The sequence below is a fragment of the Colletotrichum destructivum genome, chromosome 6, assembly GCF_034447905.1.
Source record: "Colletotrichum destructivum chromosome 6, complete sequence".
Taxonomy (NCBI): Eukaryota; Fungi; Ascomycota; class Sordariomycetes; order Glomerellales; family Glomerellaceae; genus Colletotrichum; species Colletotrichum destructivum.
Window position 1 is genome coordinate 2,513,570 of NC_085901.1, and position 19,033 is coordinate 2,532,602.

The window sequence follows — 19,033 nt, forward strand, 5'->3', positions numbered from 1 at the left end:
TTGTAGCAGCCATGATTATATCCGGTGATGTGTGGTGAGACTACCGAGGGCATAGCTTCTTGAAGGTAGACATTGGATCCGCTCTGCTGCATACAAGGAATAGAAGCGTTGTTTTGGCCCAATAAGCCCCCGAGACTGTCTTGATTAGCCTTGGTGAAGTCGACGTCGGAGACCACATGCCATGTTCCTCAGATGTGATGAGGATTGATTTCTGCAGAATCTCGTGCTGCGGGTTGCCGATAGATCGAGTCTCAGCAGCTTATTTGTGGACAATGACACACACCATTGCTTCTGTCATAGGGATATAGACAAAACGAGATGTCGAGACTCGAGTTTCCCGTGGACGGACGGCTACCTGCATGGGAACAGTGGGGAAAGACTGGTGATACTCGGGAGATGCTTCAAATCTCCAACTCGGCGAGGGACATGTGGCGTTCTCATTTCCGATTTCCTCTCGGCTGCCAGCATATAATCCTCAACCCCCCCTCCATTATCGTACAAAGATCTGCCTTGAATGCGTCGCAGTCGATACTCCGCGCAAGCCTCAATTTGAATCGTAAATCACACATCTCAGCCTGCACTGAGGCGCTCGCTTGGTACGCTGGAGCCTCGTAGGAAATGTTCCTCGTGTCGCTCCACTGAAACACAACAAAGGGGACAATGCCTCATCAGTCCACAACGCCGCGATTTCGCGACCTCTATCATGCGTCGTCCCGTCTCTTTAGGCAGGATGGGTCGAGGCTACGCAGACAAGGTCTTCGCCCTGCCCACGGCACCGCAAAGCATGCGAGCTTGCGCTCCATGTGTATCGGGCGTAGTGGTGTCACATATGAAGCGCGTGTTTTTAGCGATCCGATGCTGCAAGTGAGGCTAGCCCAAGCAGCAGGCACGCACGCCCTTTACACCTACCAATATTCCCCACCGACACACGATTCTCGAGGGCAGCGAAGAAACTGGAATCTAAGCGGGAGCTGCGTTTGTCTATCTCCTCACTTCAGTGCCATACGTCAAGTCGTATTCACAGAGTATGCAACGGACTCTTTTGAGCCAACCTTATTTGTCTGTGTCGACTTCCTTGAGCAGCTCCGTCAGGCTCATGATCCTGTAACCACGTCGCTTGAGCTCCGGAAGAACCCTCCGCAGCAAGGGAATGGTCCAGCTCCTCCTGTCGTGGCAGATTATGATCGCACCCGGGCGGGCCATGCTCAAGATGTGGTTGGCGTTCATCCGCCAAGAACTGATCTGGGCGTCGTGTGGGTATACGCTGCCCAGAACCATCCTGTAACCCATCTTGTCGACCAGTCGCCGCATCTTGTCGTTGAAGAAGCCCGAGCCCGGTCGGAAGTAGTTGGCCACCATCGGTTTGTTCTGGTATTCGTATGCGACCTTGATCTTCCTGTTGACCTCGAACATTTCCGACTCCAGCTGTCCGTCAGGTAGGGATCGCGAAGCTTCGTCATGCATGGCGTGGTTCCCGAGTTCGCTTCCGGACTTGATTATATCATCCAGGTCTTCTTCGCGACCGTTCATCTGCGATCCAATGAGGAAGAAGGTTGCATGGGCGTCGTTCTCGTTGAGTATTCTCAGGATCTCGGAGGTGTGCTGGGACGGCGCATCATCAATCGTCAGGCCGATGATTTTCTTGTCTGTCGAGACTTGCCAAAGCACGTCGGGCCATCGTCGCGCGAAATAGTCGATGAGAGATGCCGGGGGCTTGTATATGATGTAGAAAGGGATGACCAGTAGGATAGCCAGGGTGAGGAGGGCCAGCAGGGTAGCCATTCGGTTCCTCCGCACGCGTCGGCGCAGCTTGTTTGGTAATCGAAGGAGAGATATTCGTGCCATTGGCCAGCCTTTCACCTTCGTGGTTGTCAAGGAAGGAACAGGAAGGGCGGCATCGTCGAGTTGGTCGAGTGGTGGTGAAACGAAACGAAACGAAGCTGAGCCTACTCTTCCCATTGACGCAGCTGCAGGGGTCATCACGGACGTCCCAGAGCTTGGGTATCATCCCTTGACTGGAGACTGTGGCTTTGTGTGGCTCTGTGTGGCTTTGTGTGGCTCACCACCATAACGCCGACCGCGAGATAGACCAATGAGCGGCCGTCAGACGCAACCCTCAATCAACCCTGCCAGTTGTCATATCCAACGTCCAGGAAGCCGTTTCCATTGGGAATATCAGCAAGCCTGAAAAACAAAACGACGGAGTGGATTGAATATCGTGCAGTGTCAGCTTGGGGTTACCAAAATGGGAGAGACCTGCATATTTCCAACTCTCTCATACGTTGCGTATCATACTTGTTCATCCAGCAATAGCAACACATTCCTGAAAGCTCGAAGGTTCCATCACTTAATCTCTCCTGCCACGCTACGCCGCCATCAACTTTAACGGAGATCGCGGAATCAGGTGTTGAGTGACACGCCCCGAAACTCTCGGGTCTCGCCGGCCCGGGCGCGGTGATCGGGATCACCGAGACGCTGGGTTCAAACTCTGACACCTCCGTTCCCGGGCACATATGGCATACTGTATGTACTGGCTCAACAAACACAATCCATTCCCAGCAGTGGCAGGGTATGCCCGTCGTACATCGCCCCCCCCCCCCCCCCCCCCCCCGCGGCGTTCTTGACGCCATCGACATTTGAGGGCCTGTGGTCCAGAACGGGAGAGATGCGATGAACTACTGGAGAGGTGTTTTCTACACAGAGGCGAGTTAATGGCAACTAGCAACCAGCGTGCGTTTCCCGATTCGAAGTGCCCGCTTAGCTACTTATTTGTGACTATAATTTAGTCATTTTTTGACAGGGGTCAATGGAACACTGATCCCGCGTCTTGTCACGTTGATGCACATTCAGGCCCACAAACTCCTTCCTTGGATAGAAACGCATCCGGTTGAATAAGGACGAAATGTGCTCCAGATAAGACGTTACAGCCGATCCGAGAAAGGGAAGCGATGGCGATGGAGACAACCCTCCCATGATGACGGGCCCCTTAATTCTTCCACCCCCCTCGAGGCAAAACCGAGAAGGGAGAAGTAAGGATCGAACCCCGACCTGCCTGGCTATCTCGCCCTCGCGGGGATCGGCGGCGCAGTTCCACCAGCCTCTCTCGCTTGCTGGGAGGCTGGCCTGCAATGTTCATGCGTGAGCAAGGCACCCCAGAGGAAGATCAAACATAGCACGGGCGGACGGGAACAACGCCATCGACAGCTTCTCGGTCCACTGCCCAATACCGAGTGTTTTGCAGGTCCATTCGTGAATGACGGAACCCCCTTGGGACCAGGTTTGTGGTGCAATTGCACAAGTGACTGTCAACCTCGGAGAGAGTAGTAAGTTGTCGCTGTGCACAAACCCCGATGAGCTGTCTTTTGGAAGATAAAGAGGTTGAGTTTGTGGGGATTTATGACCTCTGTGTTTATGGAAACAAGCCTGCTGGTGTTTCGGTATCAATACCTAGGCACCGGCAATATGTGATTCCACCGTCTTTGTGAAGTGGTGTGTACTATCCGATGCATCAGAAGTTACCGCTCCTCCAATCCCACCAACCGAACCAAGGTCCCACTTTCTCATGTAAATGAATCCAATTGCCATGACGTCTCCTTCCTTTTCTCATCCAGTCCTCGCTGCGGTTAACCAACTTGCTGTCAGCGCTACGCTTTCACGTCCGCACAGCATTCCTTTTTGCCAAACCCCAAAGTCCTCGAACATGTGTCTCGGCCGTGGCGACTTTTGTACCGTTACGTTGATGTCTTTCGCGGCCACAAGACGATCTCCATCCGCCGACGCCATGTCGGCCATGAGCAGCCAGAAACACTCATGCCATGCCTCTCTGAAGATGCCGGCGAGGTGAGAAACCGAGGAGAAGAAACGAGCTTGCAAAGGAGCTGGTTTCTTGTGAAAGCCACTTACTCGACCCGAGAAGCCGTCACATGGGGTCGATGTTGCAGTCGTCAATCGGCAGTGGCCACGCATCCCGGGGCTGCTTCCGCCATGCACACCAAACGGGAGGTAGCCCTCCGCTCCCACCTACTCTGAATATGTTTGTACATCTATCATCTTCCTTGGCGATCGCCTCCAGTCGTCTTCTTCCCCAAACCCCCTCATCCACATCCTCAAAGAGCAGTGCGGCCTGCTTGACGGAGCTGGTCACCTGCGCGGCATTCACTCTGACCGTGCAGGCCAAAGACAAGGTTTGAACCACAGATTCGCAACTCGGCCCGCCCCACCCCAAGATCCAGCAAATCCTAGGTATCCTCTTCCCCCCTCCCCGCGACGATCCTTCCGCAATCAAGACGGGAAAGCCGATGATCTGATACATCCAGTCCACTTCATCGCTTTGCCCGGTCGACAGCAACCACCGCCACTCCCATGCTTCGTCATCCGTGTGGTGGTGTAAATACCTTACTGTAATAGCCTCTCCTGAACGGGGATGGCGCCGTCGGTATCGAATTACCGCGAGCCGACAGCGCCTGCTGGTTGTGGAGATTTGAAATAATTCGGACAAAGGAAGGCGTTGGCGCAGTCACCGGATACCAACGACTCGGAAAGCCCTAGACTCGATTTCAGCCTCGGGCGCGGCAGGGAGCTCATCGGCTCATTACATGCTCTCGCCTGAGATCTCGGGCCGTGCGTCCTCTAGGCTCGGTTTTGTCAGTCCAACCGTTTTCTCGCCAGCCTGTGGGTTTGCATGCGAGGCAGTTGCTTGTTGTTCGGACGAAATGTACGAGCAGGTTCGTGTGTACGTAGGTGTGCGAATTAAGTTTAACCACAAATGCGACGGAATAAGGCAGAGCGCACGGGTTGGTCTCATGCGGTCGAGAACTCTGGGTCAACCATCACGGACCATATGACCGAACTACCTCTAAACAAAATTACACTCAGAGCAAAAAATAAGCACAGGCTAGCAAATAGCTTTGTTTTGTTATTGCCAGTAGCAATACTGTAGGTGCCTCCGCAGCAGGTGGCTAAAGGGGACGGGATATCCATACGTCATTCAAAGGTATATACACTGAAACGCCAATTATCCCGTATGTAGTAGCTGGGCATGAAGTCCCTCAAACAGAGCCATGCCCTTCCATAGGCGAGAGATCCTTCCGCGCCATGGTCCAGGTGAAGTTGTGCTCTGAGCCAACCAAAGTCTCATTTTCATCATCTTCCCTTAAAAAAAAAAAAGGTCGAGGTCGTGGTCCGGTTGAAAAGGATGCCTCCTTCCGATTATGTACAAAGAAGAGTCTCGAATTTCGCGCACTGAGCAGGCGGCGCGGGATGGTGCAGATGCATCAGATCCATGCGGTAGCCATCGAGCGTTGGGGTGTGTGGCTGTCGGTGAAGAAGCTGGCGAAGAGGCTTTGAACCTCGACAAGATAATCTTCTGCGGCAAACTTGCAGAGACCCTCGGCCTTGAGAGCGCGCTCCTCTTCGTACATGACATCGTCCTTGATGCCAAACTCCTCGGCGATTTCCGTGACCTGGGCTAGTTCGCGGCCAAAGGGGTGCGACTCGGCAGACATCTTGTCCTGTCTCGATTGTTGCTGTTGCTGGAATGCGGAAGTGGGCATCGGCGGCACGGGAGCCTTGAGCGCGGGGGCGACCGAGTTATGAGACATGGTCGAGGCGGCGCTGGAACCAGAGGACGCCCGCGAGGAGAATGTCATGCTGGCCTTGGAGGAAACTGTTTTATCCGAGGCTTTGGACAATTGGGAGAGGGAACGCTGACGGGCGACGGCGTCATATGAAGCCTGCTTCGTGTGCGAGGGCGCGCGCTTTGGGATAGTGGGGACGGCGGGGACCTCGGGGATCGCGGAAGGGTTCATGGCAGAACTGGGGGCGACGAAGAAGCAGGACAGGTGGTTCGATTCCTTGGACAGCTCGTGAGGCGAAACATCGGGGCTGGTTGGGGGAGAAGACGCGGCTGACTTGGCGCTTTCCGAATCCTCCTCCGATGACTTCCTCGACGAGTTGCTGGATGCGTCGGTTCCAGTTCGGGGTCGGATATCGGGAGCGTTGTAGGAAAGCATGTTGGTGGTGTGAACGAGCTCCATGGGCGCAGAGATCTTGTGCCTGATGACGGGTTGGCCTTTAGTAGTCTTGCTTCGTTGCATAACATTGCTGCGCTCCTTTCCCCGCGCGGCGTCGGAGAGATCGATGCTGTTCTTGACCCGACGGGTGGTAAAGGCTCTTGAGAGAGACGACATGCTGGCGGTTGACGAGAACACCGAGTAGACTCTTAACTTGGCTGAGATACTGACTTAAGCTAAAGGCCGGGCAGGCTTTGCTTGAGGGAAGAAGTAGATAAGCAAGCTTGAATCGGGCTGTGGAGAGCAAGTGCCTGATCCGGGAGCGAGAGCCTGATGTGCGGTGACGGGATGCGGAGAGCAGCAGATGGTGGTGATAAAAAGTGCTGTAGACTGCACTCGTGATTGGACCTGTGACCTTTATCGGCAGGTGAGGTGGACCTTGTGCTGCAAGACAGTGGCAGTCAAGTGGACGACAGGGAAGTAATGCCGAAACAGTGAAATAGAGGCGCGGTCGATGAAAGGATCTGCCGAGAGGGATTTGGTGGTCGGGCGTCAAGATGTGCTTGTGCTTTCGTCTGTCCACGGTGGTGTTGAGAATTTAGGCCAGACAAGTGATTATATGATAGGTTAACGGGTTATCCTGGGCAAGTTGCGCCGTGTTGCCGTGTGTGCGACACTAGGAGGGTAGAGGAGACCAGTCCTGGGTAATTTGTGATATACGGTGAGTGATTCGGCGTCAATCCGGACGAGAGAGTGGTTGTGTACGAGTTGCAAAGGAAAGTAAATATTTTGATGCAGCTGGGTCGAGTGGATGAAATGACCGAGTGATACAGATCAACCTACGTTGATCCGAGTGTTGTTCGTGTGTGATAATGTACGGGTTCAGTGCAGTAGTAGCCAGCTGGGAAAGAACGTTCAACGTGTCGCGCTATGTGTTTGAAGAGAGAGCTGCGTGGTGTTTGGTGCTTCTGTTGTGTCAAAAAGTTCGAGCCCGCGACAGAATGTTTTCAATTGTCTCCAGTTTCTCGGGGGACAGGCAGAGAGAGGCAGAGAGGCAGAGAGAGAGAGAGAGAGAGAGAGAGAGAGAGAGAGAGAGAGAGAGAGAGAGAGACGTATGGACGGGAAAGAAGAGAAAAATACACCACAAAGGGAGCGATGATGTGTTAATGGACTAGAAACGAAAGGTAAAGGATGGGTCCTTCTTCCAATATTGAGGGTGGAACAGGTTGAAGAGAGGGAAAGAGAGAAGAGGGCGCGTTGGCCAGGGCATGCGGGAGGGATGCAGAGTAGTAATAATACTCTGGTTGAAATGTCTACATGGTACTCTGTACAGTACATACAGTTGTGCCTTGCTAGACAGGGCACGCAGGGCGAGGCGATCTACTCCTTGTTTCTTTCTCCTCCTTTCTTCCGTTCTCCTCGTCTTTCTGCCCTGGGCCTGGCCTTGCTCCGGCCTCCTCAAAAACGAACGAATGGTCCCCCCCCCCACCGGGTCCTGGTCCTTTTGGGGCCAGGAGGGATGTCGCTCTTTGATTGCCCTACCGCCCATTCTGGTTGGCTCTCGACGCTTTCCCTTGCAGGGAATGGAGCCAACGACTGGAGACTGCCACTTGAGAAACGCTGCCCTGGCGCCATCCTTGCCGTCTTTCCTTTTCGCTTCCCCCTGTCGGAGGTGGAGTCTTGAGTACCCGAAATGGGAAAGCTCCCCTTAATCCTCACAGTGTGTTTGCTCGTCTTTGCCAAACTCCACCTTTTTAACGCTAGGACCCCAAAGAAGATGGCCTCTGCGCCAATGATGGTTGCTGTCTGTCACAAACCCCTGGTCCTTCCTCATGGTCTTCTCCACGCTGCCATACTCACATTTTCGCCGTCCCTGCCGCTGTCTGTCCAACAGTTTTTCTCTCGCCCCCCAGTTGATGAGTCGTGATGAGTGCGTGAATGAATAGTCGTCGTCCACGGTCGACCAGTCAGGTTCTGCAACTATCTGTACGGATACTTAGGATGAGATGCAACCCTGCGCCTACCGGGCTCTCTGCGTGACAGATAGCCGACCGTCATCCGCTAAGAAACACCTCGAGGCAGCACGACTCGGATGCTGGCATAGCACACGCATCGATACCAATCGCAAGCCCAAACCAACATTCGACACCATCTACCCACCGCCAAGCGGAAGCGGAAGGGGTGGATGCGATGATCTATCTGCCTTGTGGAAAAAAATATGGCCGACGTCGTCAGACCAGCACAGCCGAGACCAGTCCGGCGCTTCACTAGCTCCCTGTTGATGGCTCATCGCAATCGCTATCGTCGCCCTTGATTCACCTTCGCAGGCCGACGCGATCTTGTCTTCATACTGATCCATGTGTTCATGTGTCGGGCTACGAGCGCCGTGTTTCGCTCCTGTCGTATCGTCATCGATAGGGCATAGTCACACGTGCAGAAAAATCCGGCCGGCGCACAAAAGAAAGCAATGCTCGACCTGACGTCGCCGGTGTGCCATTCATTCTAAATGCCACCATCGGGGCAGCATCCCAAGAGGGGCGGGGCAAACCAACTTCACTACTGTTGACAGTCAGTCCACCGGCATATCGACTAAGTCATGGGCCCTGAAGGACCTGGCCCGTTCACATCCGGGAAGAAGATTGTGTGATCGAGCCTCGGCGTTATAAGGTCAACCTGCCAGGTTTAACCGGGGAGAGAGCCCGCATCCTTGCACTGATACAGTGCTAATATTATCAGTCCGAAATGCTAGGCGATTGGTGGGTTTGTGGGTTTTTTTTGGTGTTGGACCAGTGACCAAAGCCGACGCCTCCAAGAGTCACAGAGCCCAGGAAAGCGTCGAATAGATAGCTGTTTTCGTTAGAGCAGCTTGAGTCTTGAGAGAGGCGCCATTGACTGCGTGTTCCACCCACCACGCTCACCCGTTGGCAACCCCCCCTGAAGTTTCACTGTTTCATCCTGCGCCATCCCACCCCAGTGGCGCCGTGTGCCTCTCGTGCCTGCGCAAGTGGCGTAGGGATCCATGTCGACACTCAGCCATTTCACTCGTTGACCGCCTCCACAGCGCTTCGTTTCCCTCGCGCATCTTCCAGGGGAACCGCCCGGTGGTGTGGTGGTGTGGAAACCGGTCGATCAAGAACTGCTTTTTACTCCCTCATTTTTAGCTTATTTCTCGCGACTTGGAGGAGGCAAAAAGGCTACAGTCTGTCTGTCTGGATGTGCCGTATGCGGAATTCCCTGGAAGTTATCCCCCTCGGAATCAACCTGCAACGAGGCTCATCTTCGCATGGTCTGCGGTAGGTCAACATTGGTGGAAGTTCAACAACATCAACAAGGATTTATGTTCAGGCCTGGCTCTTATCACATATCTCATATCGGTCCACCTCCTCCGTCATAATGTGTGCGCATGAAAATGTTAGCTGCTGCGGTCCGTCGCCCTCGTCCCCCTCCTTCATTCCATATGTTAATGCTTAACTGTGTAGAACTCCTTTACTCGCTGGAACAGTTCTTCATTCTATGACCTTCGGGTTCATACTCAACGATGCCATCGGGGGCCGCGGTTCCTCTACATCAATCTCTGACAGACTGTTCGTCACCAATCGTTTTCCCGGTTTGGGCCCATTGTTTGACAGTGTTGGCCATCTGCCCGTCTCCACGAAACTGATGTGGTCTATGCTTATTACTGTTCGGACGACGGCATTGAACTTTGGACGATTGTGAGACTACTTCGCACGGCTCGAAACCTGCTCCCCGACACGGCGTACTCTAGTCCGACCAATTCCCCCGCCCTCAACGGGCGCCGGCCGTCCCAGAATCGTCGCCATCAGTGTTTGCGGCCTCCCAAGGTCTGGGCTGGCGCCGGAGAGCTACTCGGCCGCCTACTGTTTCGATTCATCCGGCCAAGCCCGCGGGTAATTCTCCTAACGATCCTCGACCAGATGCCTTACAGGATGTACCTGGCAACAACATGTGAATGACCCACATGATTGGCTTTCTTCGCCTTAGTCCTCGTCCATCGAGTCGTCTCCGTCCTTCTCGCCGTCCTCGCCCTCGTCCTCGTCCTCGCTGGAGCTGCTGTCGTCATCCAAAACGCCGACGAGACGGTCCTCCTCGACGCCTTCCGGCTTCTGCGGGACGCGCTCGGCAAACGCGTGTCGAACGCCGGCGTTGGTGCTGGTATCCCAAACATGCATGGTGCCACGGCTGCCGGCAACGGCGAGTCTGAATGCGACCTCGGGATCGGGTGCGAACTGCGTCGAGAAGACCTTGCCGACGTCCAAGTTGCGGGAAACGACCATGGACGGGCCGCTGGCCTGAATGTTCCACAGTTTAACGGTCTTGTCGGTCGAACCAGTGGCCATGAAGCCGGGTACGACGGGGTTGATGTCGAAGGAGGAGACGGACTCGTCGTGCGCCTGCAGCGTCCAGACGGCTTTGGTCGCCTCGGGTGTCGCCGGCGCGTTGCGGACGTCATGGAAGTGTATGATTCCGTTCTCCGTGGACACGTAGAAGTAATTGGGGTCATGGGGGTCCCACCGGATGTTCTCGACGTCGCTCTCGACGCCCCATCTGGGCGCCTTGGCCTCAGGGGCTCTCATGTCCGCGGCGACGACAGTCCTGTCGTAACTGCCGCTCAGCAGCACAGTCGATTCAATCGAGTGCCACGCGAGAGAGCACACCTTGTCCGTGTGGTAGGAGTACGACTTGGCGCACTTGGCCGTGTGAAGATCCCAAAGCTTGACCGTCTTGTCGGCGGAGGCAGAGGCCAGGAGGTTCCTGTGTTTCCTGTTGGCCGCGAGGGCAAGGACGGCGTCGACGTGGTACTCATCGTTGGCCTTCCTGGCCTTCTTCTTTTTCTTCTTCTTGTCCGCGGCCCCCTCGCCGGCTTGGCCCAGAATGGCGTTGGGGTACAGGCTGTCAATGGTATCGAGGTCCCAGACCTCAATGTCCGGGTCCATGGTGCCGATGGCGACAAAGTTGGCCCTCGAGTCCTGGTCAACGCCGGCCTTCTGCACGGGGATATCGAGCCACTCGACGCAGAGTGGTATCGCGGGGAGCATGATATCGTGGTGGACGTAGAGATTGTCGGCCGAGTCCTCGTAGACGTAGACCTCAAGGTGAGCCATCTCGTCCTCGACCTTTGCTGCAAGAAGGAGGTTGTCGGTTGCGAGGATCTGCAGGTCCTCGCGGTCCTCGTCTTCATCGTCGTCCGGCCCGCCGTTGCCGTGGAGCGTGATGTACGGGTCTTCCTTGTTCGATTCATAGTAGGCCAGTGACTTGATGTTGCCGAACATGGCCATGCCCTCGCCTTGACCAACCTTTTCCTCGTCGTCCTCGTCGCTGTCGTCGTAGTGCTCTAGATCGTATTCCTTCAGGTCCTCGTCGTCGAGGTTAACCCTGTAGCGAAAAGGTCAGTATAACACGCTTTCCCCAGTAGCCTCCAGATGCGCCTTCGCAGAGACGGGGTAAAACCAACTTTTCCGTCTTCGACTCCTCTGCGCCGTCTGTAGCACTGGCCGCAACACCGTCTTCTGCATCCTGCGCTTCCTTCAAGTCATCCTCGGCATCGTCCAGCTGCAGCTTGGCGAGCTCGGCTATGCGCTCGTACTCGCTCTCGTCAAATGTGTATTTTGAGGGGAAGGGCGCCGCGAAGCCCCGGGGCACCCAAGTGGAGGTAGTGATCATGGACATCTTGGATGTTTGTTCCAAGGAATACGTCGCTAGTGACCGGGTATATTTACTGCGGAAGCGCAGAAAGATTTGGACTTCACAAGTGTCCAACCAAAGATAAGGTTGTATGTAGTCGACAAAAACAAATGCTAAAAACTTTTGGGGGGCTCGGGTTTGGTGGAGGGGCTCGATCTTCTCCAGTTCCGCCCCGACTGTGGGCAGCGCGAAAGAAAAAAATATTCGAGGGTGGGGTTTATCTTATCTTCCTATCGATAAACAGCCGCTGTGACAACTTTGCTTGTGAAATGCAGCTGACCAAACCAAACACATCAGAGATCAGGATACCGGCAAATTTGTTCTGTAGTCTCGATTATTCAGAGAACCCATAAGAAATATCACAGAAGTATAGACTCTTTTTGGTTATTTATATATCCAATCCTCTTGCGTTATACTGCACTGGTAATGTTCAAAATCAAGTTCGCTGACGCCAAAAAAAAGCCACGGACTGTTATTGCATTAGCGGAATAGGCAGTGACGTCTTTTACGGATATATGCATCTGCGCCGCTGTCCCACCCAAGGCTCCTAGTCAAGGCCCCAGTTCTCAAGCTTTGTTTACTTGCTTACCTTGACTGCTCTATATGTGTTTGTCGACATCACAACCACCTTGAACTCGACTAGCCAGACCACGCACAATCGACGGCGCATCGTGTGTATTACGACCACCCCAAAGCGAATCCGAATTTGACGGATAGGGAGGGACAAGGGCGGCACCTCACACGATCGCAAGACTACTGACAAAATGTACGACAACCGAGATGGATCAGGCCCCAGCTTCAAGCGCCGGAGGATAGATGGAGGGAGATTTCAAGACTCGGGCCGCTCGACACCCCGCGACTCTCGCGCCGCCGAAACGCCAGCCAGAGACGTCCCGGAACCGACTGACGAAGACTCGAATGCACTGGATCGCGACTGGTACCTGGGCGACGAGTTCGGCGGTCATACATTTGGCGATGACTCGCACAATCCCTTTGTGGCGTATGCATCATGGGAGGCCGAGAAGCAGGAGGCTGTCAAGGCGGAAAAGATGTCGAGTCGATTCGACGCGCGGAAGGAGCAGCGGCAGAGAGAGAACGACGCGTGGGAGACGAATCGAATGCTAGTCTCCGGTGTGGCGCAGAGGAGGGACATGGGCGCCGATTTCGACGACGAAGAGGCCACACGAGTTCATCTTTTGGTACACGACTTGCGGCCGCCTTTTCTTGATGGACGAACCATCTTCACGAAACAGCTGGAACCCGTGCCTGCTGTTCGTGACTACCAGAGCGACATGGCTGTGTTTAGTAGGAAGGGCAGCAAGGTGGTGAAGGAGGCGCGTCAGCAGAGGGAACGCCAACGACAAGCACAGGAGGCCACGAACATCGCCGGCACAGCCTTAGGAAACATCATGGGCGTGAAAGAAGACGACGGGGACAGCGCACTGCCAGTCGCTTCGGAGAACGACACAAAGAAGAAAAATGGGGACGAGCCGGCGGAGAATGGCAACAGCAACAAATTCAGCGATCATATGAAAAAAGACGAAGGTGGCGGTAGCGATTTCAGTCGAAGCAAGACGCTGCGCGAGCAAAGGCAGTATCTTCCTGCATTTGCAGTCCGTGAGGATCTGATGCGTGTCATCCGGGAGAACCAGGTCATTATCGTAGTCGGCGAGACAGGGTCCGGCAAGACGACTCAGTTGACGCAGTTTCTCTACGAGGACGGGTTTGGAAAGTCGGGCATGATTGGGTGCACGCAGCCGAGACGTGTGGCCGCGATGAGTGTCGCTAAGCGTGTCTCTGAGGAGATGGAAGTCAAGCTCGGCAGCACGGTCGGCTATGCAATTCGTTTCGAGGATTGTACCAGCAAGGAGACTGTCATCAAGTACATGACCGACGGTGTACTTCTGAGAGAGTCGCTGAACGAGCCCGATCTCGACAGGTACTCTTGCGTCATCATGGACGAGGCGCACGAACGTGCCTTGAACACGGATATCCTGATGGGATTGTTCAAGAAGATCCTTCAGAGACGGCGGGATCTGAAGCTTATCGTCACATCTGCGACCATGAACGCAAAGCGGTTTTCGGACTTTTACGGCGGAGCCCCTGAGTTCATCATCCCGGGTCGAACCTTTCCAGTCGACGTCATGTTTCACAGGTCGCCGGTCGAGGATTATGTGGACCAGGCCGTTCAACAGGTCCTGGCCATTCACGTATCCATGGATCAGGGCGACATCCTGGTATTCATGACCGGACAAGAAGATATTGAAGTCACCTGCGAGCTGATCCAACGGCGGCTTGACGCCCTGAATGACCCCCCGAAGCTGAGCATCTTGCCCATTTACAGTCAGATGCCTGCAGATTTACAGTCCAAGATTTTCGACAGAGCAGCGCCAGGGGTGCGCAAGTGCATCGTCGCCACGAACATCGCTGAGACGAGTTTGACTGTTGACGGTATCAAGTACGTGGTGGACGCCGGTTACAGCAAGATGAAGGTGTACAATCCCAAGATGGGCATGGATACCCTCCAGATCACCCCCATTTCGCAGGCAAACGCATCACAGCGATCCGGGCGTGCCGGCAGAACGGGACCTGGTAAAGCCTTTCGTCTTTTCACTGAAAAGGCGTTCAAGGAAGAGTTGTACATGCAGACAATTCCGGAAATCCAGCGGACGAATCTTAGCAACACAGTACTTATGCTCAAGTCTCTGGGCGTCAAAGACTTGCTGGACTTTGATTTCATGGATCCGCCTCCGCAAGACACTATCACGACGTCCATGTTCGACCTGTGGGCTCTGGGTGCTCTGGACAATCTGGGCGAGCTGACCCCGCTTGGCCGAAAGATGAGCGCGTTCCCGATGGACCCGTCGCTGTCAAAGCTTCTCATCACAGCCGAGGAATACGGCTGCAGCGAGGAGATGATCACCATTGTATCTATGCTCTCCGTTCCCAACGTCTTCTACAGACCCAAAGAACGCCAGGATGAAGCAGACGCCCAGCGCGAAAAGTTCTGGGTACACGAGTCGGACCACCTGACGTATTTGCAGGTGTACTCCGCATGGAAGTCGAACGGGTGCTCCGACGGCTGGTGCATCAAACACTTCCTCCATCCCAAGTCGCTCCGCCGAGCCAAGGAGATCCGCGATCAACTGCTCGACATCATGAAGATGCAGAAAATGGAGATGCTTAGCTGCGGCATGGATTGGGACGTCATCCGCAAGTGCATCTGCAGCGGTTACTACCACCAGGCGGCCAAGTACAAGGGTTCGGGCGAGTACATCAACCTCCGCACCAACCTCGGCGTACAGCTGCACCCGACGTCTGCGCTGTACGCAGGCCACCCGCCCGACTACGTCGTCTACCACGAGCTCATCCTGACTTCGAAGGTGTACGTCTCGACCGTCACCGCTGTGGACCCACACTGGCTGGCCGATCTGGGTGGTGTGTTCTACTCGGTCAAGGAGAAGGGGTACTCGGTGCGGGACAAGCGGATTACCGAGACAGAGTTCAACCGCAAGATGGAGATCGAGGCGGAGATGGCCGAGGACAAGAAGAGAGAAGAGGACAGGCTGGAGGCCGAGAAGGAGAGGTCTGCGAGGAAGAAGAACGGGCTCGTGACGGCGGCCGGCGGGAAGAAGATTGTCACGCATGGGGCCGTGAGAAAGCCCGTCATCAAGCGAAGGGGCCGAGGCGTTTAGCGAGTATATCGGAATGAAATACGGTTTATGAAGGGAGGAGGAGCATTGTTCCGATAAAGGGATGTACTACTTTTGAATAGCGAGCCTTCTGTATCAGCATTGGTCGACATTCAGAAATGTCACCAGACTTGTAGCCGGAGAGACTCTGGACACGAGTTGAGATCAATGAATCTTGCCTCTAACAAAAGTGTTTCTCGCAAATCTTGTTGCCGTTTGCATACTGTCGCGTGGGTGGATTGGCACTGTTTACAAAGATTTGGTGGTCCAATGACGAATCTCAATGGGCAACAAGAGCGTAGAGCTGTTGTTTTCAAAGTTTGAAGATGAGGACCGGACGTTACGGACTCAAGATCATGGGGTTCAGCCGTTCTAGAGAGTCTTTGGTTCAAGTACTACCTCGAGCCGCGGGCTCAACTATGGATGCCGTAGCTCTGGCTGGAGACCACATATGTGCTTCTACTATGAGCTCCTAATCTACGGGCAATCCTTGGTCGCCAGCTTGATGGATTGTTCGATGGCGCCGTCCAACTCCTGAACAGAGATTTCACCCTCGCCGGTTCCTTCGGTCGTCATTGTCAGGTAGTTGTTGATGATCAGGGTAAACTGGCCTCCGTTAGAGTTGCAGCCGGACTGGAACTCGGTGTTAAGCTTGTTGCTAAACACGGTTGCGACGTCGACAGGGCCCTTGAAGGGCCATTCCATATCGATCTCACCGGGGTTGTTGGCAAACTTGTACTGGTTCTGGTTCTTGGCCCAGGCACCCTCGGTCAACCTCACATGGCCCTTGTAAGCCCCACTGTGTTAATGTCAGTTCGCCGTTTCCCACGTCTTTGCAAGTGATGTAAAATGCTTGAGGGTTGTCCGCGTACCTCAGGATGACGAGCTGCTTGGAGGCCGAAGTCTGGAGGCCGACCTTGATCTGACACCGGATGTTGACCTTGGGTTCTCCAGGTTCTATAATTATATCTTAGCACGAGTGCATCGTAAGTTGATCCTGCAACTTACTGATGGAGGCCGTCAGGTTTTTGTAAAACACATCAAAGTCGCCATCGATCCCGAGGGTTCCTTGCAGTGATCCTTCAGGGCAACCTTCTCCAGAGTACTCAAGGCTAGTTATAGTGAGGGCTGCGTCTTGGCGTTGTTGGATGCTGGCGAGCGGGCTGGCAATAGCGGCCCCGGCAAATCCGAGGGCCAGGAAGGACAGTAGGTGAACCATGGTTATCGAGGTCGAGGACTGCGATGCTTTGCTGAGATACGAAGAGAAGACAAGCTTTTTGGTGTGGTAGACAGATCAACGGAGGAAAAGGAGTGGGTTGGATATCCCCCTTTTATAGGTTTTTTGTAAAAGGAGGGAAAGGCCCATGATTGAGACAGAAGAGAGTATTGAGAAGCCAGAAACCCAAAAGACTTTTCAGCAGCGATCGCAATAAAAGTTCAAAGTGTATTTGCTGTCTCTTATTATACAAGGTTCACACACGGTGAACGCAAATAGATAGGCAATTTTCGCAGTAAAAGTGAATAGGCAACTGACAAGAGCCGGTAAAGTAACTTGACGGCCGTAGAAATTAGTTGCAGGGTAAAGCATCAAAACTCGGCATCGTTACCACAACAGCCCTCACTGTTGAAATTCCGGTAAGGAAATATACGGCTCGTTTAACACCTAAGACCACTCGTTGGCGACTCTGTCATGTTATACTTCGTCCATCTAGAAATGCCCAGTGAGGGCCGGGTCAGGGGGTTGGGTCGGGTCGTAAATACCAGCAAGGACCCCATTTGTGCCCCAATTTGAATGGATAGTCATTTAAATAGAGAGAAGACTGGTTAAAAAGAGACGAACACGGGGAGTTCGGTTTGATAAATTGTCAAATCAAACTTCGCTCTAGATCTAGGCTTCTGGCAGACTATGAAGTACTCGTGTCCAAGTCAACTGTCTGAGTTGGCAGGACCGCAGACCGCGCAAAACCGAGTTTACGTCCGAGAGCCATCCACGGCGTCGCCTACCACGTAGTATCATAAAGCAAGGATAGTCCATGAAGCAAAATGACCACTGCTATGCAAGACCAAATGTCTAAAACGCATAGCGTAGTGTCTAGTCATATTTCGATGACAGCAAACGCACTGGGCCACCACTCAACCCGCATCAGTTTTCGGTATTACCAGAACCTTCTCAAATGAGCGCTAGTCTGGCTGGCATGATCTGTGACTTGTGCACCATTCGAGCAGATACAAACAGAGCTTTTTTTTCTTCTTTTTTCGTAATCCTTGTCAAAGAACAAACTCCATTGGCGACGGGGTTGCACTCGGATAGGGGCCAGATCACGTGCAGAGCCAACAAAATCGGCGGGACCCCGAACATCATCTTCGTTGTCGTTCAGTTGCTATCACAGATGAGCTCGTCCAGGCAGGACGTTGATTCTTCAAGAGTTCCGCCGGGTTGATATTATTGGCCTCGACGGATATTGCGTCCACGTCCTCATTGGACCGCTTTGTGAAAGCCGTCGTGTTCGGCACGTCGTGCCGGGCTTGGCGCGTGTCCAGAGGACTGAGATCCGGACCAACAGCTTACAAGCACAAGAACCCCTGCGTTCCCAGAATGGAGTCACGGTAGAACCCCACGTCCTTTGCCAACTTGGCAAAGCTTGTGCTCGCCTGGGTTGTGCTAGAGTCGTGTCCGGCATGGGGCATTTCGTTCTGTCTGCTATGCCGCCGGTGAGTCGGCAGCGGCTCCGCTGTCTCGAGCATAGAAGAATCTCGCGATGCCCTCTGCTTCGTGATCCTCCGGCTCTGTGCTCTCGCTTATCATCGCTCGACAATATTCGGCATTGTGCATGTTATCACAGAGTCTGTAATCCCTAAACCAAGCAGCGCCAGGTCTTCGCAAATCGACTGTCGTACGGTGCTTCCAGGCGTGGCCTTTTACGAGGCAGCCGTCGTTTTCGTCAATGCCATGCCGATTGAACTCTACAATAACTCGTGTGTGAACGACGGCATGTCCTGGATCTACTACGACAATATTGAATACCTCCCAAACACCTCCAACGCCTTCAAGATGGGATGGGCTGACGTCCAGCCGGCCTTCAAGAAGCCCACGCACACGGGACACGGCAACGTATGCCGGCGTCGACTGGACGCAGCCCTTCCCCGGCGAACCCATTTAAGGCTTCCAGGCCCACCTGCGCATCGCCAACAACATTCCGTTCCCGGAGTCGGTTGACCACGGCGTCTTCACTGAGCTCGCCGCCATCACCTACAACTTCCCAGAGTCCATGATGGAGGGTGGAACGCCCAAGGCCATGGATCCTGCTTGGAATATCTGCTAGCACTGCGTGGTCACCAATAAGATTGATCCGACTAAGCCCGTCGGTCACGGCTGTGGGTTCTTGCCAGACGAATGCCGCTCCGATCTCGAGAGCAGTCTTACGAAAGGATGGGGTATCCGCGGCGTCGTAGGAATGTGCAGCAGGTTCGCTCTCGAGCATGTACCCCCTAGCTGTCAAGATAATTTTGGTCGGATCACTCAACACGTCACATGTAGGTGGTTCTCCTTTCCTCTCTTTTTCACTTCTATCTTCTTCACCCCCCACCCGTCCAACAAAAAAAGAATTGAACCCTTATCAATCGCAC

At 54.1% G+C, this 19,033-nt stretch overlaps 6 protein-coding genes across 6 annotated transcripts; 2 read left to right on the plus strand and 4 right to left on the minus strand.

Annotated features, from left to right (window-relative positions):
• Positions 1 to 1,053: 1,053 nt before the first annotated feature.
• Positions 1,054 to 1,845, minus strand: CDEST_09971 (Putative NodB domain, glycoside hydrolase/deacetylase, beta/alpha-barrel; the record flags this gene model as incomplete). The annotated part of the gene is made up of 1 exon (XM_062926129.1): positions 1,054 to 1,845. One exon carries the CDS (start codon positions 1,843 to 1,845, stop codon positions 1,054 to 1,056), a length of 792 nt encoding a protein of 263 aa, XP_062782180.1.
• Positions 1,846 to 4,416: 2,571 nt separating this feature from the next.
• CDEST_09972 (uncharacterized protein) lies at positions 4,417 to 7,279 on the minus strand. Its single transcript, XM_062926130.1, has one exon. The coding sequence runs from the start codon at positions 6,186 to 6,188 to the stop codon at positions 5,274 to 5,276; it is 915 nt and encodes a 304-aa protein (XP_062782181.1). The 5' UTR covers positions 6,189 to 7,279; the 3' UTR covers positions 4,417 to 5,273.
• A 2,119-nt stretch (positions 7,280 to 9,398) lies between these two features.
• On the minus strand, positions 9,399 to 11,855 carry CDEST_09973 (Putative periodic tryptophan protein). Its single transcript, XM_062926131.1, has 2 exons — positions 11,485 to 11,855; positions 9,399 to 11,405 (listed from the first exon to the last, which is right to left on the minus strand). Exons 1-2 carry the CDS (start codon positions 11,697 to 11,699, stop codon positions 10,010 to 10,012), a joined length of 1,611 nt encoding a protein of 536 aa, XP_062782182.1. The 5' UTR covers positions 11,700 to 11,855; the 3' UTR covers positions 9,399 to 10,009.
• A 457-nt stretch (positions 11,856 to 12,312) lies between these two features.
• CDEST_09974 (Putative helicase, P-loop containing nucleoside triphosphate hydrolase) lies at positions 12,313 to 15,419 on the plus strand. Its single transcript, XM_062926132.1, has one exon. The coding sequence runs from the start codon at positions 12,479 to 12,481 to the stop codon at positions 15,407 to 15,409; it is 2,931 nt and encodes a 976-aa protein (XP_062782183.1). The 5' UTR covers positions 12,313 to 12,478; the 3' UTR covers positions 15,410 to 15,419.
• A 1-nt stretch (position 15,420) lies between these two features.
• Positions 15,421 to 16,693, minus strand: CDEST_09975 (uncharacterized protein). The gene is made up of 3 exons (XM_062926133.1): positions 16,415 to 16,693; positions 16,279 to 16,363; positions 15,421 to 16,205 (listed from the first exon to the last, which is right to left on the minus strand). Exons 1-3 carry the CDS (start codon positions 16,623 to 16,625, stop codon positions 15,884 to 15,886), a joined length of 618 nt encoding a protein of 205 aa, XP_062782184.1. The 5' UTR covers positions 16,626 to 16,693; the 3' UTR covers positions 15,421 to 15,883.
• Positions 16,694 to 18,356: 1,663 nt separating this feature from the next.
• Positions 18,357 to 18,838, plus strand: CDEST_09976 (uncharacterized protein; the record flags this gene model as incomplete). The annotated part of the gene is made up of 2 exons (XM_062926134.1): positions 18,357 to 18,518; positions 18,577 to 18,838. The coding sequence occupies 2 exons, from the start codon at positions 18,357 to 18,359 to the stop codon at positions 18,727 to 18,729; spliced, it is 315 nt and encodes a 104-aa protein (XP_062782185.1). The 3' UTR covers positions 18,730 to 18,838.
• Positions 18,839 to 19,033: the final 195 nt, after the last annotated feature.

Excerpts from the sequence above, each read along its gene's own strand:
- CDEST_09973 (XM_062926131.1), bottom strand. The coding sequence starts at position 11,699 with ATGTCCATGATCACTACCTCCACTTGGGTGCCCCGGGGCTTCGCGGCG. Across the intron at positions 11,406-11,484 it reads GAGGAGTCGAAGACGGAAAA|GGTTAACCTCGACGACGAGG; the intron begins GTTGGTTTTACC and ends TTTTCGCTACAG.
- CDEST_09975 (XM_062926133.1), bottom strand. The coding sequence starts at position 16,625 with ATGGTTCACCTACTGTCCTTCCTGGCCCTCGGATTTGCCGGGGCCGCT. Across the intron at positions 16,364-16,414 it reads AAACCTGACGGCCTCCATCA|AACCTGGAGAACCCAAGGTC; the intron begins GTAAGTTGCAGG and ends ATATAATTATAG. Across the intron at positions 16,206-16,278 it reads AAGCAGCTCGTCATCCTGAG|TGGGGCTTACAAGGGCCATG; the intron begins GTACGCGGACAA and ends ACATTAACACAG.
- CDEST_09972 (XM_062926130.1), bottom strand. The coding sequence starts at position 6,188 with ATGTCGTCTCTCTCAAGAGCCTTTACCACCCGTCGGGTCAAGAACAGC.
- CDEST_09974 (XM_062926132.1), top strand. The coding sequence starts at position 12,479 with ATGTACGACAACCGAGATGGATCAGGCCCCAGCTTCAAGCGCCGGAGG.